General features: G+C 39.6%; 1 protein-coding gene across 4 annotated transcripts in view; it reads left to right on the forward strand.

Moving 5' to 3' along the window:
• The window catches only part of plxna1 (plexin A1), a 219,682-nt gene that overhangs the window by 114,337 nt on the left and 88,371 nt on the right, over positions 1-16,974 (forward strand). For all 4 annotated transcript variants that reach the window (XM_014468382.2, XM_023325775.1, XM_023325773.1 and 1 more), the window contains exons 7-9: positions 63-216; positions 1,401-1,500; positions 10,557-10,671. In XM_014468382.2, the coding sequence (XP_014323868.1) occupies positions 63-216; positions 1,401-1,500; positions 10,557-10,671 (369 nt within the window). The remainder of the gene's footprint in view (positions 1-62; positions 217-1,400; positions 1,501-10,556; positions 10,672-16,974) is intronic.

Genomic DNA, 16,974 nt, shown 5'->3' on the forward strand with positions numbered 1-16,974 from the left:
ATGTTACGCCATGTCCTTCCATTGATCTTGCACTGATCGTCTCGCTCATGCTCTCTCCATAGCTGGTCCTCCAGGCTCGCAATGTGCCCGATCTGTCAGCGGGGGTTAACTGCTCCTTTGAGGACTACGTGGAGACAGAGGGACGGATTCAGGGAGGACATATCTTTTGCTTGTCTCCTTCTGCAAGGGACATCGCCCCCATCACCAGGAACAAAGGTTAGGACTTGAAAAGTCGATGAGTGTGAAGTCATTGGGTAGTAAGGTCACTGGGGTAGCCAGGGTGTGGTCAGGGGTAGTTGGAGACACAGATATGTCTCGATGACATTTCTGCATGTTGATTTATGGATCATATTTCTTTTATGCCATTCTTTTACTAGACCTTCTACTACCATGATATGATGTGCATTAAGGCTGAACTGTCAGGAGGCAATAATCAGATTTTTTAAATTTTAGAACTAAACAATAAGAAGCTTTAAGAACAAGACTCTGAATATTTTTTCAGCCTCCCTGTGGGGAATGGGTTATGGGTGGGGGGGGGAGGAGTGGGTTCACTGTGAAAACATCAGATTAGTAAAAATTCTGACTTGCTGGTCACTGATGGAGGCCACCACCCAGTTTCTGGGTGCATCTCTGCTGATGCATCTTCTCGTGAATTTTTGTTATTTGCTTAATGGAGAGTGTTAAACTAACCCGAAAGGCTGTTACAATCGCTACTTTTTATTAGAAGTTCTTGTTACCACACAGATGCTATCCTTTTCCCTCAGAGAAGAATACACTATTCTACATTCATGTACTGAAAATAGAAATGCTTTTGAATTTCTTATGTCAGTCTCAATTTGGCCTTCTTTGTGTCTAACTGAATGCTTTTTCTTGGTAACTTCTTTTCAAAGCAGCAACTTCAGTGTGGTTATAAAAATATCCTCATCTTTATGTTTTTTTTTATTCATGGGAATTATGCACTGGTTTCATGTCCAATTTTGTCACACTAACAGAAGTTTAATCTTGCATCGTTTTCATATTCAAAGCACTAAAAACATGTCAGACTGTGTGCTTCGGGATTCTTGAAAGAGACAACTCAGAAGTTGTTCAGCCCATTATGTCCTGTTAGGAGCACTCATCATTACTGGCATCTGAATACAGATTGGAGCTATTTTTAAAGTCACCCTACTGCAGTGAAGTGTGTTGCTATGTTATAGTGTGTGTGTAATCTCTTCAGGTCAAACAATCTGAAATTAAAAAGTGTTCTACTGGAGCGGTGCTGAAGTTATATTAAAAAATGCCCTAACCTATTTTTGTTGTTATTGTGTAACTGTTTACCAAGAAAAGTTAAATACAGACAAAATCTTGAGAGACAACAGTGTAGATAGTTTCTAATATATTTACATTTGGATGCCATGCAGGTGACAAGCGGGTGGTAAAGCTCTTCCTCAAGTCCAAAGAGACGGGCAAAAAGTTTGCCAGTGTCGACTTTGTCTTCTACAACTGCAGCGTCCATCAATCGTAAGTGAGAATGTTTAAATCATCTTATCAAATATCAATGATGCTTCTCTTCTTTTTTTTTGCAAAAAGCTCGAGATCAGTCAGATTAGATAAAGTGTCAGAAGAACAATCATCCATCGTTCTCCTCTTTGACATACTTCCCTTTCTCTGATGGAGGAAAACAGTATATCCCCACACCATGATGCCTCCACTACTATGCGGTGGTGGCTGGTGTGAATTCTTAGTCTTCTAACACACATAGGTTTTGGCCTCATCTGACCAGAAGATCCTTATCACATATTTGCTGTGTTCCCTGCATGATTCACAGGAGACGACAATAAACGTCTGAGGCTTCTTAAAATAGTTTCACACAGGACCTTATTTACTAAATAGGCCACATAGGAAGGAAATTGGTTGCACTGAACTCCTACGAAATGTGGGAAAGTTTTTATGTTTTCTTTCTTTATTCTGAAAGTTGTCCTTTTGCCTTTGTGTACTTGTACTCCCTGTCTTGCCCTTCTTCCCTCTTTTCTTTCTCTATTCTTTTCTTCTTCACATGCAGCATTGCGTACTTGGTTTTAGTAACCTTTCCTCCTTTCTTTCTCACCTTCTTCTCTCCGTCATTTCGTTCTTGTACTTCCATTTGTCCTTGGTTGCTTTGCTCCTTTCTGGCTTGCATCCTTGCTTCCTTCATTATGTCCTTGCTTTCTTATTTCACTGTATCCATTTTTCTTTCCTTTCTTCTGTAAAAAGCTAAATTACATTAATATTAGTGCTTGTAATGTGAAAAAGAAAACAAGTGATTGCCTTGGCTTCTTTTCCTCCTGTTCTTCTTCTGTCTGCCTCTGAGTCGTCTCATGTCACACATCATGAGACACACACACACGCACACACACACACACAATTCCACCTTTTTCGACCCCCACTGGAGGCTAGTGTTACAGTTGAAGTGAAAAATCAAATGTGCCGTACATGTGAAACATTTTAGTTTCAAGATGGAAATTAAATGCTTTTTATCATAACCGACAACACTTTAATGATCAATTATTTATTTATTACACTGTGATCTATTGTAATTCCTCTCAGTTAACACACTCTGACTTTAATTTTAAAAAATAGACTGGACTTTTTGACTTTATAAATTTGCTGAATTGGACTTATTCACATTGAAAACAAAAATCGCTGCAACACTCAGTACTTGCAAATAAAACCTTGTGCCCTTTTAATAAACTTTACTAGCTTAACATGCCCCTAATTCTGTGCCTTTTTAAATCTACCACCCTTACAGCCACACCCTTGCGTCAGTCCCCACCATGGTAAACGAATCCTCCAGTTCCTCTACCCCAGCCCACACAATACTGTCCCTCCTGTCAATCCGTGGCTGATCCAGGGCAGGCAGAAACGTCTGGTGGGGTATTAGCCCTGGGGCAGCAGATGGCTCAGAGGCCCCTCGGGTGCAGGCAGGACTCCGCTCTAGCTCCCCCCCCCCTTTAGATACTGGATGAGCCTCCTTCGAGGATTGTCCACAAACACACAGCGGCATAGACACATGCATGCACAACCACACCTTTCCCCACTGTGTCACTTTGCGCTAACTGGTGCTGTGGATGTCTTAGACACCTAATCTGTTATTGTGACCTTTAACCCAGTCACCCCACTTCCCCACTCTTGTAGACAAATCCTTTGCCTCAGAAAGATGATTAGCTCAGCTGGTTAAGGGTGTGGTGGTTTATGGTGTCAGATCATCTTTAAATTATCTCCCATGAGGACCTCATTGTGTTTGCTCTACCTCCTGAATACTTTAAGTCATAATTTTAGAGTACCGCTCATATCTGATGGAAACCCTATGGTTGTATATTTCCAATTGATAGGAGAGAAATCATATAAAAGAAATAAAGTTGCGCTGGATATTTTCCCCAATTGCCTTAAATTCTCACTAACAATAAAGAAGCGTAGAGGAACTAATGCAGAAAAGAGAGTTGCCCATTAGAAGTTATTCCCCCAATGAACTCTGATAGTATCCGCTCTCTGTGCTGATCTAATACAACCTTTGAGTGATGTAATGGACGTGTTTAATGAAGTTACAGACAGGCCACGTCGCGTCTTCTCCAGTAACTCTGATGGTGAAGCGAGATGCAGCGATAAGAACCCCATTTGGAACTGGCACTCTGTCCTGTGTGCATGCAGAGGCTGGCAGGCCTTCGAAGTGTGGAGTCTGATGAGATCAGACTGGTAATGTTATTGCCATAATGGCTGCGTGGCCACATGCGCCGCTTTGTTTCTAGAATGCGGTTTTATTCCTGACAGAGCTAAGGTTACACTTAAAGCAATTATTCTCAAAAAACTGAAGACGTTTACTTTGTGAAGGAGAAGTCCTCATTGAAAGGTGTTAAAACACTAATTCTGAAAATGGGTCCGAAGATTTTATCAGGGATAGGAGAGTAGGAGTTTTCAGTAATAATCTGACCTTGAGTGACATCAGGTTATTAGCACAAAAATTTTAAACAAATGCACATCTACTTGCTTCTAATAAACGGATAACCAACAGTATCAATTGGTGCCTTTAACACACACTGTTCATATCGGTCTGAAGGGGGCACCAAATTAACCTACACACCTACAAAATTCCACTTGATTCTCATCTCCCTTTAGTGTTCTGTCTGGAATTTCTTTCATTGAGCTAGATTTCTTTGGTTGAATTTTATGAGGAGGAACGTGTAAGACAATTTATTGTTGGCAAAAATATTGTTTGGCTCAGCACTTCTTTCTTCACAGTGGAGGATAGTTGTTTACAGCACATTCAGCTGCAAACTTCATAGCTGACACATTATGTATATCATGACCAAACCTTAGTGATTTGTAATGTTAAATCCAATCATTTAAAACTTTAACATAGTCCATGCCTCCAGCCAGCAATAGTTTCTCAATAGTCAGGGGTCCAGACCTTTTGCATGAATCAAATTGTTTAAAACAGTTGGCTGGTTTGCACCAGGCTAGCTGTATCCAGGTACATCTCCAAAAATTCTGGAGATCTAAATGAGAAGTTTTAATATTTTTGTCACATGTTGTAGAAAGTGAAATCCCTATATTATGCTGATTAATTTCAGATGGAGTAAAACTATTTCAAGCCTTTATTTCTTGTAATTTGATGATTTTGATTTACCAATCATGAAAACCCAAAATTACAATATTTTAGAAAGTATTTAAAAAAAAAAAGAAAAATACTAGGAACTCATGGAGTCTCACCTTAATCACCAAATTAACTAAAACGCCTTCAAAAGTTTCCTGACCCTCTAAATGATCTCTCAGTCTGGGTCAGCAGGCTTCGCAATCAGAAGGAAGACTGCTGACTTGACAGATGTCAAGAAGACACTGACACCCTCCACGAGGGTGAGCCACAAAAGGCCAGGGCTTAAGCAGCTGGTTATTCGGAGTGCTGTGGTCAAGCATACTCATAGAAAGTTGAGTAGATGGAAAAAGTCTTAGGGATACTGACAGCAGAAACTGAGGCTGACGTTCAAGAACAACCACACACAGATGAATCCCACACATGAGCTACAAATGTTTTATTTCTCATGTCAAGCCACTTCTGAGCCAGAGAAAACATTGTTTTAGAGCACTTCATGCTTCCTTCTGCTGATGAGCTTTATGAGGATGTTGATTTAATTTTTCAGAGCTGACCTCTTAAGAAGTCAGCTTCTTAAGAGGTGCTAGTTTTAGTTTTAAAACATCTTTACATTAGTAGGAGAAATATGTGGGGCTTGTTTTGTTTTCACTTCAGGTGTGTCTCCATTTTTCTCTTCGGGACATGTTTCCAAACATTTGTTTTTTGATCATTTTTGACATCTTTATGTCTTCCAGTGCTGCACGATTATGTGAGCATTTGCTCTTGGACTTTAAATGGTCAGGATGGTAGAAACATTTATGCTGTTCTTCGAACTATAACTTTTTAAAGTTTTGGTATACCTCAAAACTGGAAAGCATCAATTCCCTGTGTATCATCAATCTTTAATGTTGAATACAGTGTAGATTTTTCTGATGCCCAATCCCTGGGTCCTCCTGAGCACACGCCCCTCCTCGTTATTTACTCAGTAGATTACATCGTGGCCCTGCTCCCTTAAAAATGCCATAAATTTGCATAGTTGTATTAATCTAATTAGATTCCCCAGAGTTTAAGTTTGAGGGTTGCTGAGATTGAAATAGAAAATCACCCACAGCCATGATTACTGCTTAATTAAATATTTCCATATGCTTTTTTCTTTTCATTCCACATCCCCGTGGTTAATAAAGACGGAGAGTCTGGAAATGATTTGAAGCTCAAGTGTATGCATGAGGTCATATGAACCACCTCCCCTCACTGTGGTCAGTTTGATTTGGTCAGAGATTAGATCATTTCTGAATCTGTCTGTTGTAGTGGACCCCAGAACAATTTAATTTAAAGATCAGCTTTTTAGAAGAAAGGTATTTGAAAAGATGAGCTTAAAAAAAGGCTTAAGAACTATTAATTTTCTTCCAAGCTAAACTCAGACATGCAGTAATACCATTTGTTTTGCATGAATATTGAGTCCAAGTTTTTTTTTCCTCCTTGTCAGTTTTTAAGAGATCTAGGAATCAAATTGATTGACAATTCCTTAGAGGAGTTAAATAATTCAACTCCTCGCCTTTGAAATGAAGAGCAGCCAATAAGCAGCTTGCCCAAGTGCAGGAGAGTCAGACATGCCTCATTGGAGGATGGCTTGTATTTAGCCTTTCAAACTGACCAAGCAGACACTCGAGCAGGGAATCAGTCTATTGTGTTGGCCTTGAAGAAACACTGCTAGTGTATCTTGATTAGCATCTGAATATGAAAGGCTTAAATTAGCAATGCGAGCGTGGGTATACAGGGAGCATGTCTCCAGCTGCTCAAAGCCTCAGACTGGCTGCAGGCAACGGTAAAGGACATGAAGGCGCAATAAGGCGTTGCTGGGGGGTCTGAAAAATAGAACCTGCCCTTGATAAAGAGAATCAAACACCCTCCAATGGCACTAGGTGGGCTTTTTCTGACGAGGGGGTGCACCCGGCCTGTAATAGAGACTTTGAGATCCAACAGCAGCTCGTGACAGGGAGCGCAGCAATCGAAGAGTGAGCTGCAGGGGGTTGCTGCCGCTGGCCTTGGATTGGACGCATAACAGAACCTTCTTTTATTTGAGAGTTCATGCTTATAAAAGTAGAAAGAAACACAGGCAGTTACCTGCTGATATTTTTCTCGTTATTTCAAAGTCGCTGCTAGACTAACAAGCTTGATTTGACATGAATAAAAGATGTAAGCTGGATGAAAATGGTTATTATTAGGGTAATGCGACAGATGTGATGACTGATGTGGGCCGCTAACTATACATTGTACTGTTCGCTGTTTGACTCAGGTTTCCTGCTGTGTTAAGGTGATGTTGAAGTGTATTTTGATGAACGTTGAACCGCTGAACCAAGCTCTTTGACATTCAAAATTGTGATTGTTTCTGTTTGAACAGACACTTACAAGCATTACAATGAGCCCAGCTAACTTAGCTGATGTTCATTTGTTTTGCCTCAGTAATATCTAAGGGTTTAACAATACATGTTCCTCAAGAGCAGTGTTGTCATTTTAGTGATGTTGTTGTCTTTCTTGGTGAATTTTCAAAAACGCAACTTCCAGCAAATCCAGAAATGTATTCAGGTGTTATTGGAGACTCTGACTAATAGCACATTGCACTAAGTGCTAAGGTAAAATACAAATAAAAAAATTAAGCATGTTCCTTTGGGGTAAGTTTATGGGGTATTTTTTAAAAATACTGTATAACGTCTTTGCAGATATACTATCCATTTTACTGTATTTTTTTGTGCGTTATTATTTGGACTTTCATGTTTTTATTAGTCTCTTAGTGTTATGAAGTTTTTAAAAGTAATTTTTTGTCATCACAAATTTATCTTTTTTTTGTTTGCTCTCTTAGTTTGGTTGCTTTTGAGGTATCTTCTGTGTCTGATTTTAATTAATGTAAAATACTTGATGTTTCACTCCTTAGTATGGAAATTGCTTTCTGAACATTTAATAGTATTTTCCAAAAAGCTAAGTATCCATTTTTTGTTACACCTAGTTCATTCTGATCACAATTTTACTGCAACTTGGGTTTTAGATGATATGTACATAATTTAGACGGGGTTTGGACTTGGACTAGATAATGCCAATGTTGTCAACTTTACCCTGTTGCTGCATTTAGACAGTTTTCTGACCCCATACTGACTATTTTTCAAAAAAGCAATGAGGGATTTCCTGTTGTTAATGGAGCCTCTCTGTGACGCTGACGTAAAAGAAAATATTGTTCTCTCAAGCAGCATCCACTGTAATCCTCTCTCAAAACACTCCCAGGCGGTCCACTCCTCCCAGCTGCAGGACGTGTTCATGCCCTCTACATTCAGACTGTATATAAATAATACATGCTTGAAGCCACTACTGACAGCCATTGTTATAACAATGCTACATCTATAGATGTTATAACAATGCTACATCTATAGATGTAAATACAAAACTGCCTTTGTCATAAATTCCTAAGCCCAAATATCCTTATTTTGTCAAAGCTTCATTGTGGTAGTTTGATCTACTTCTCTCCATCGTGATGGTAAAACAAATCGGTGCATTTCTATTGTCGCTTTTTGACATAGTTAAATTGTTAAAGTGCATATGGAAAAAAAGTCTGATCACAAACTTCCTTTGTGTTAGTTGGTGTGGATACGGTTCTTCTCACTTAAGGTGCAGATGACTTTTACTTTAATTATTTCAAATATGCAAATTACATTCTAATGCGTAGCAATTTGTAGGACAGCCAACTGTCTCTTTTTCTCTGCATAAGCAGTGTCCCACTACATGGATAGGATGCTGCAGGACAAATTTCACTTTGTCAAGAAATTCTGTATAGTTTGATTTTCTTGGGATCTCAGCACATCCCTAGTAATGTTCTGATTTGTCCTGTATCGACCAGCCATCTGCGGATTCTCATCTGTTCTTTCCAGGACAAATCACTGGACTAAAATCCCAGCTTTGACTTTAAATCTGCATGCTAGCCCAGCATAGCCTAATCGCTTTCCCTCCATTTGTTGGCAACGTTGACAAATCTCCTCTTTGCTCTTGTGTGGTATTAAGAGGCCTGTTATTTCCTTAGCTGCACATCTTTTATTCTAAATGGACAGCTTCTGTCAGCACAATGCTAAATTGGTCAATTAAAGCGGCAGTGGGATTGAATTAAGCTCCAGCCTCTGATCTCGTTCAAAAGGAGGGGGTTTCTGGGCTGGAAATGATCACTTAAAGTGTGCACCTAACAAACGAGCGGCCCTAATTGATCCAAATGAATCCACGTCAGGGTTTGATGGATTCATACGTGGGCTCCATCTCAGAGCTCAAGAGTTAAAGCCCTCATTTTTCATGCGGATAAGGAAAAGAGGAAAGCTGGCATTTTACATAGGGTTAAAACACACTCCAGAGCTTGTCAGGAGGGCGAGTGTGATTTTTGTCGCTCCAGACAGATCCACACAAATCTACACTTGACAGATGTGGTGAAATACAAAGCAACCTGCTTACTATCTTAGCTTTATTAAATGCAGTATTTCATTGTTTCCCAATAAACCATATGCTGACACAAATCCCTAGCTAAATAAGGCACAGAGATGAAACCCTAAAACTGCGCTTTAGTAAATTGCTCTTTAGTAAGCTTTGCAATGGCATGAGGCTGTTTTATTTGCTAACAAGTAATGATTTTATTAGAGTATGCTGCAAACTTTCTCTCCACTTATTTGAGAAGCTGCATACATAAACCTTTATGACTCTCCTCCTTGGGTTTTCTTTAGATATGAGAATGCAGATATAGAATCATAATCATCTTCAGATATCCAAGCTTATGTTTCATCTGTCTCCCATGAGACCGCCACCTCTCCACCTCCTCTCTCTCACGATACCTGGTATATACACCTCTGTAAGGGAAATCCACCTGCTTTTGATGTCTCTCTCTCTCTCTTTGCCCCTCTTCTTTCTCTCGTCTTTCTCTTTCTGCCGGTCTATCGGCACCTCGCCTCTGCCAAAGCAGGTGAATTAAAAACGGTGGAGGGCTCTTAGCCCCTTGGATGAAAGAGAGCTTTAGAGAAAGAACGGGGGGGGGGGGGGACAAAGCAAATGGAGAGGGGTATGTGAATAGAGAGCCTAGTAGAGATGGTGAAACATAAGGGAAGGTTCACCACTGAGCGGATAAAAAGAACATAACAAGAGCGTAACTGTATGCAGAGAGTCGGATGGTGGTTGGAGAGGTCTATGAATGTGCAGAAGGTGAAAGCAATGGGAAGTTCAAGCGAGCAGATGAATGAAAGGGATGTTAAGGCAGGCTTTAAGTCTAAAGATGGGGGGATGAAAGGTGAAAAGGACAAAACCATTTCACAGGTTGAACAAATGTCGAAAAAAGATGAGTAAAAAAGATATTTAGGAAGGTATTCTGTTGGGAGATGGTCGACGCAGCCAACCAGCTGGTAGGAGATTCCCACAGTAAAATAACCCTGAGTAGAAATAACACAGTTTCTACATTTTTGTTTGCACTTAAAAATGTGAAGTGTATAATGTGTCACATAGGTTGTCTAATGGCCAATTTCTCATCCGGTGTGGCTCTTTGCCTTTAAGAACTGTGGAAATGTGAATATTTACATATTTATCCTCTAAGTCTTCACAGTATGTTTTTGTGACCATGAATAGCTCAATGAAGCTCTGGTGACTCTGCTACTTTCCTTGGTATCATTTTTAAAAGAACCTCAGACTGTAAGAACAAATTTTAGTCATTTTAAAACTTTCTAGAACCTTCTACACCTTATTTGTCAATCCTATACTGATGGTTATGATTTTTAAAAACACAATTTGTTTATACTACCATTATTCCACCTGTCATAGTTTTAAGGATCTACAAATGTTTTGCAAAAAAAAAAAAAAAAAGATTTCTGTTTAGATTTAACATGAAGGTGCAATAAGCTGTCAAAAAAAGCATCAGACTTGGATAACTATCTTCATGGTCTCCTCCAATCTCCATTTTCAGCTGCCTTTCCTGTGTGAATGGCTCCTTCCCATGCCATTGGTGCAAGTACCGCCACATGTGCACCCAAAACGCCAACGATTGCTCTTTCCAGGAGGGACGTGTCAACGATTCTGAGGTAAGACCCCCCGATGCTTCGCCACAGTCAGCACGGCTGTCATTTCAGCAGCACACATTTGTTTTCTTTGCTACTTCTTTAGGAAATAAAAAACTGAAAAAATGGACCATTTACTTCAAAATGTAGAAGTATTAAATATATCAAATTCACATAACTGCCATATTTGTACACATGCGAACACACATAGCAACATGAGCTGAGATATTAGTTCATCTGCACCTCCATCCTGTGTGCCTTTTGCCTCTGGGGTTTCCTCCCCTCGTCCTGCTGTGTGTCTGCTGTCTGTATGTGTAATATTGGCTTTTGGCACAGTGACAACAGCTTGTGTACTGTGCAGCAATAATTCTGTCGTGGCCCATAAGGCCATAAACAGGCTGGGATGAATGACTTTCTATGGAAATACTGCCTTGTTCTTACAAAGCCAAATACTGCATTAGCATAAAAGCTAATATTAATCGTGCCAAGTGGCAGTGACTGCAGGCGTCATGTAAGGCATATCAAGCATTTGTCACGTCCTGTAGTACATGCAGGGCTGGACACCAACCTGCATGGGGTTTTATGCTGCTGTTCTTTATTGACACCCTCAGCAGAGGTGGATGCAAAGTTTAACACATGTTATGAAATTCATATCTCCAAAATGGACTTAAGGAATCAGTATTACTCCCCAGTGACTGACGGTTATACCAGTGCTGTATCTGTCCTAACACATAGTCCTAACACACAGTTAGCAAGGTAGCAAGGAGAGCAAGACAGGAGAGAAAGAAAAAAACACGAGGGAGGAAAGATGCAAGACAAAACAAAGGAAGGAAAAAAAGACAGAGGCCTGTGTTTATGTGTGTGTTGCTGTCCTGGACCCATTGTCTCGTCTATTACAGGGCACAGAAGCTGTGGTTTAGCAAGCTTGTCTTTAGGATTCAGCTACAGCTCCGGTTGGGAAAGCAGATAAAGAGGAAAGCAATAAGTTTTAAGGCAGAGCAATTAATAAAGGCCAGTTATTCAGACTCTGCTGACAAGTGACGGAGGGAGGCTTTAATCTGCATCTAGATAACATAGAGAGCTGGTCCAGAAACATAAAGAGTGAGGGATGAATAGTCCTAACTTACTTTTTGTTTTACGTCATCCCTTTATTGTTTTCTTGCCTTTTTGTTCCTCCCTCTCTTTGTTTTATTTTTTTTACATAAACATTTAGAAACTCTGTAAATAGAAAATATGCTATCATTGCTTTTCAGCTTTCTGTAATAATACCATCTCTGGTCATTTATCTGCAGGACTTCAGATTTGAGGGGTTTGGTGGGGGATAGGCTCACAACGTTCTAATGCACACATCAAAATTATTTTGTTGGTTTTTGATCCACAGTTTTTTATAAAGTGTCAGCTTGCCTGAACCAGTTTTAAGTTAAGAACTTCAGGCTTCCTGTTATCTACAGAAAGCCTCACTCTCTCTCACTGTGGAAAAAAAACACAGAGACATCAACAGGTAACATGCATTAAAACAAAATGTCTGTCATTCTTTAAAACGCAGCAATGTTTTCCAGGATATCAGGTATTCTAACGAAGATATTTCTTCTGCAGAAAAAGTATAAAGTCATTATATTAAAGCAGAGAAATTAATTAAGTTGAAGAGATTAAAGATCACAGACCACTGATCTGATAGTCCATTTCACATAAATACTATGCTTTGTGTTTTTCATGCAGAAAAGTGTAAACAATCTTACAGTAACTTGCATACACTCACACACACACCAGTCCATGCACCAAGTCATTTATCATCCTTCTCTTAGCTGCCATATCCATTAGTTCTGCCCTCAGTGCCCCAACAAGAAATACTATTCCTGAAGGCTTGGCTTATCCCCTTCCTCCTCCTGCTTCTCTCCAGCTCCTCTCCAGGGCAGGCCCCGTCTCTCCCCACCTCATCCTTCACCACTTTGATGCTCGGTCACCTCATCTTTTTCTCATTCGTTTTCGTCTTTGTGTCCCATTTTCTGTTTTTCTTTTATTTGTATTGTGAAGGAAAGGACAAATTGAACAGAAATGTGCCTTTGTTTTTAGCACCTTCTGGCTTTTCTTCCCCTCTATTGGCTGGTTGTAGAGAAGAAGCAAGAGGTCTTCTATTTGTACATCTCAAGTAGAGATTGACTCAGATAGATTGACTCATTAGACACAGAGGAATACCTTTCAAGTCTTTATTTTTGTTAATTTTATTGATTGCTGCTTACAGCTAATGAAAAAAGTCTGCTGAGGCGTTCAGAAAGCCATGATAGTGAAATATCAACCTTCAGCTCTTCTGTGTTGTTTTCTCTGGTTTTTCTCATCTTCCTTTGGACAATACTCGGGTCAGGCCGGTTTGGTGGAGATTCAAACCCAGTCATTCCATAATCTTTAAATGCAATATTGTTACTTTTAGTGGTGAGGTGTTAATTTGATTAGTTTGATTCAAGAGTGATTTAATTGAATAAATGTAAATTTTTTCACCTATGTCTGATCTCGAAGGAATACTGCTACAGTCCAGTATGTAAAGTCTGCTTTTAATTCTGTTGTTTCTTTCTATTTGTGCCACATATTTTTCTTCCACTTAACTTTCTAATTAAATGCTTAAACATACCAGCGGACTGGAGTACTTACCTAGTGGAGGCTGCCAAAGTCCGTCGGTTGAAAAACTGTCAAGTCCACAATCTTCAGACATGTTGGCTATGACACAACTTTTCTGGATTAAAAAAAAATCCAATATTCAGGTGATGGGAGAAACTGAATTTGAAGTTTTTACTAAGTGTAACTAGGGCTGGTGTAAGTTACTAAATATATTATCAAAGTGTCAGTCGTAAAGGTTGGTTACTTGAAACATCATTTCTATTAAAAATGGTATTCAAGGAGTTGTCCTTTTTTTGTTTTTGTTTTTTTTTTGGGGGGGGGTTGCGATTGCAACATTGCAGACACTGATACTGCAATTACTTTTTCAGTAAGCCTTAACCATCAAAACTACCAGAAAAATACTTTAAATGTACAGCTACGTGAAATTATTTTGTAGAATACGAGTTTTCCTTTTTCACTGCACTACAAAAATCTCACCAACTTATTTACCGAGATGCGCCCTTATGTGTACACGTTTGATTTTCTTCCTCAGATTATCCTTGTTTTTCCATCTTCTTTCTCAATGCAAACAGCAGTGAAAATCTCTCTCTCTCCTGAAAGCAGACGGTAAACTCAGACCTTTGCCGCTCTCATCCGCAGATGAAAACAGTCGATTGGGTGGGATGAGGTTCATTGTCAGACTGTGATCAAAGGCCAGATAGAGCGTTCACTGAGAGTTGAGGGATGAATGCTCCTCCCGTATCACTCTTTGGTCTGACTGGTGTTGGACCAACCAGACAGAACAGTTGAGATGAAAGAATGAAGCTAGCAGATGAATTATGAACGTGATCAGCCTTTGTTCTCTTTCTGCTTTGCTTTTATTCACACATTCGTTAACAAGCATTGTTGCTGGAAATAATACACGATTTTGGTGTAAATATCATAAATACAAAAGTAACACATCCAAAAGCTCTTTGTTGTGGCTGTTTTGTACCCTTAAATCATCTTTTTTTTATGTATGCTTTTTCAAAATTGTTTGTGTTGCTGATTTGCATCCCCCCACTCTGCCACTAGAACAGTAATAATAATAAAAAGGGGTTATTTGTGTTTTTGTAAATAGACTTTGTCTAAAGAGGGAGGGAAACAGTGGGAAAGTCATAGCTTGTCAGAGTAAGCAGAGAGAAAATATGTATAATGAGTGACATTTTCAAATCAAATATGCATGAATCAACAAAGCCTCCAAATGGCACAACAAACAAATTCTTGAATTAAGGAGCGACGAGGCGGAAAATTGCAAGAGAGGAATTAAAGTTACTTTTATCATAAAAACAAAAAAGCCGGAGGGAGACGTAAGGAAGAGAATGAAGCGCTGCAACCTGTTGATTTATTTCTTTCCTCCCATAGTTTCCTTTTCTTCTCTTTACCTTCTTTCTGCTTTTGCTCCTTGATTGCTATCTCGTATTCAACTTTTCCCCCCTTTACAGCCCTAGCGTTTTATCTGAGCCAACGTCTTGATGAGTGCCAGGCAAAGTTCAGCCTGGCTGGGCTCAGCTATCCTAAGACATGCTTACGTGTTAGTTTTGCTGAAATGCAAGGCTCAGTCTTACTTGAGCAATCAAGGCGCCGGATAACTTGATTGAGAATTGTAATGAAGGCAGCACTCTGTTTTTTTTCTTCTTCTCTCCTGCACCTCCATTGTCACTCCTCTGTGTTGTTACCATTAGAGTTTGGTTTAACACACAGAAAATACTTTTGGTTGTTTTTTTTCTTTTTACAGATTTTTATGGAAAATGTGATCGTCTTCCTACATTTTCCTTAAAACATATCCTCTTTATTCTACTATGTTGCATGGAAATAACCATATGACCTTTCGAAAAAAATGGTTGAATTTAAAAATTATTTTCTATTTTTCCCCCTATTTCACATTACATTTGAACTTATAAAGTAATTCGGGATTTTTTTTCATGCCCCTTTATTTTTGGCCTTCTTCCCTTTTCCTTTTTCCTCTTTTAAGTCACCACATTGTGACAACTCATCTAATAACTCTTTGGTACCCATCTGCCCAGTTCAGTCAGAGTGTGAACAAACTAAAAAACACCCCAGGTATGCAGGAAAAGCCATATCTGAGGACTTTTAGATGCCAGGTAACTTATTTTTGTACTTTGAGTTTTTCCAAAACACACTTTCCCTGTCTCGCTCTTGCCTCCAAAACTTTTTGGTAAATATTCTGTAGACTGACAACAGAAAACTACAACATATTTACAGTAGAACATGTTGGTAGTGGTTTAAAGGACTGGAAATTTTTTGCTGCTTCAGGGCCGTGCTGTTATTGATGATCCATGAATTCTGCAGAAATTCCTAAATTAGAAGGTCTGGCCAATCACTAGTTCATCTGGGTTACACAGCAAGACAATGACCTAAAGCACACCAGCAAGTCTACCTTAAAACAGTAATAAATATATATGCATATAAATTAAGGTTTTGGAGTGGTCTAATGAAAGGCCAGACTTAAATCTTATTGAGGTGCTTTGACATGACTTTAATTGGGCCAATAAAAAGCCAAGTTCATCCACAGGGATGTAGAAGACTCATTGCAAGTTATCTCTGCTACCAAATGGCAGATTTTACCACAAAGCACGAGGAGTTTGTAGGTTTTTTTTTACTCTTTTCTTTACATATGGCCTAATCTGTTTGGATAGTTTGTTTTAAGCTCTATTTTATTTGTCACACAACAATGTATTCTTTTTTATTACTGCTTTTTTGTTTTTTTGCCTACACCAGTAAAACAGCCACAAAAAAAAAAGAATCTAACAACTTTATTAAGCCTTGGCTCTAGGCTTTTGGAAAACAACCAGAAGAAAGTCAGAGGAGCAAAAGAACTTCAAAAATTAGACCCAGTTTATCACTTCTTTGGGCTCCATGGTTACTCTTGGGAAGAAATTCAGTGTATTTCCAATTTTGATATATGGTTTTTTTAAATCCTCAAAGAACCTGTTGACTGCAGAGAGTTTGTACAGATAAGAGTGCAATATGAATCATCTCTGTGGTTTTTCCAACAGCCTCATCCACACTCTGTCCCTTGACACTACATTAACAAGAGAGGCTCCATATAGACTGCAGTCTGAACAAAGCGTTGCAGTGCACTGGCTCATTTTCTCACGCACTGTCTTCCTCTCACACACTGTTAGCCATGCAATTACACTTATCGCATGCAGCCTACCTCCTCTTTCTCCAAACAGTCACAGAAACACACGGTCAGTGTTTCCGACTCTCGCTGCCTTTCACCGGCGCACACAATCCACGGCTGACTGGGTTATTTGTGACGGAGGTGTGAAGGCCCCGAACCGTGACATTCTGGCACACTGTGTTTACCCTGGCTGGTACTCAGACACTGAGCAGAACACACTCGCACACATTCTTTATAGAAAGAGACCGTCTCACAGACTGCAGGCCAAGGCTGCTTGAGGGGCCCTTCTTTGAGTGCGGATATTCGTATGTGTTTGACTGTACTCTTTCAGTGTGTGTTTGTGTGACTGTCACTGGTTCTTATCAGGACAAAGCACAACCAGCAGTGCAGGGCTGCAGGGGGCACAGGGGTGAGGGGGAGGCAGGAGTGTGTGGGTACTCGAATGAAATTCACTGTTTCCCATTTTCTCTTTCCTCTTTTTCTTTCAGATCTCTGTACCTGTTGATGTTTGTCTTCACTCACTTTTCACCTTTTCTGTTTCAGCTGTT

Source organism: Xiphophorus maculatus, chromosome 20 (assembly GCF_002775205.1).
Source record: "Xiphophorus maculatus strain JP 163 A chromosome 20, X_maculatus-5.0-male, whole genome shotgun sequence".
Lineage (NCBI taxonomy): Eukaryota > Metazoa > Chordata > Actinopteri > Cyprinodontiformes > Poeciliidae > Xiphophorus > Xiphophorus maculatus.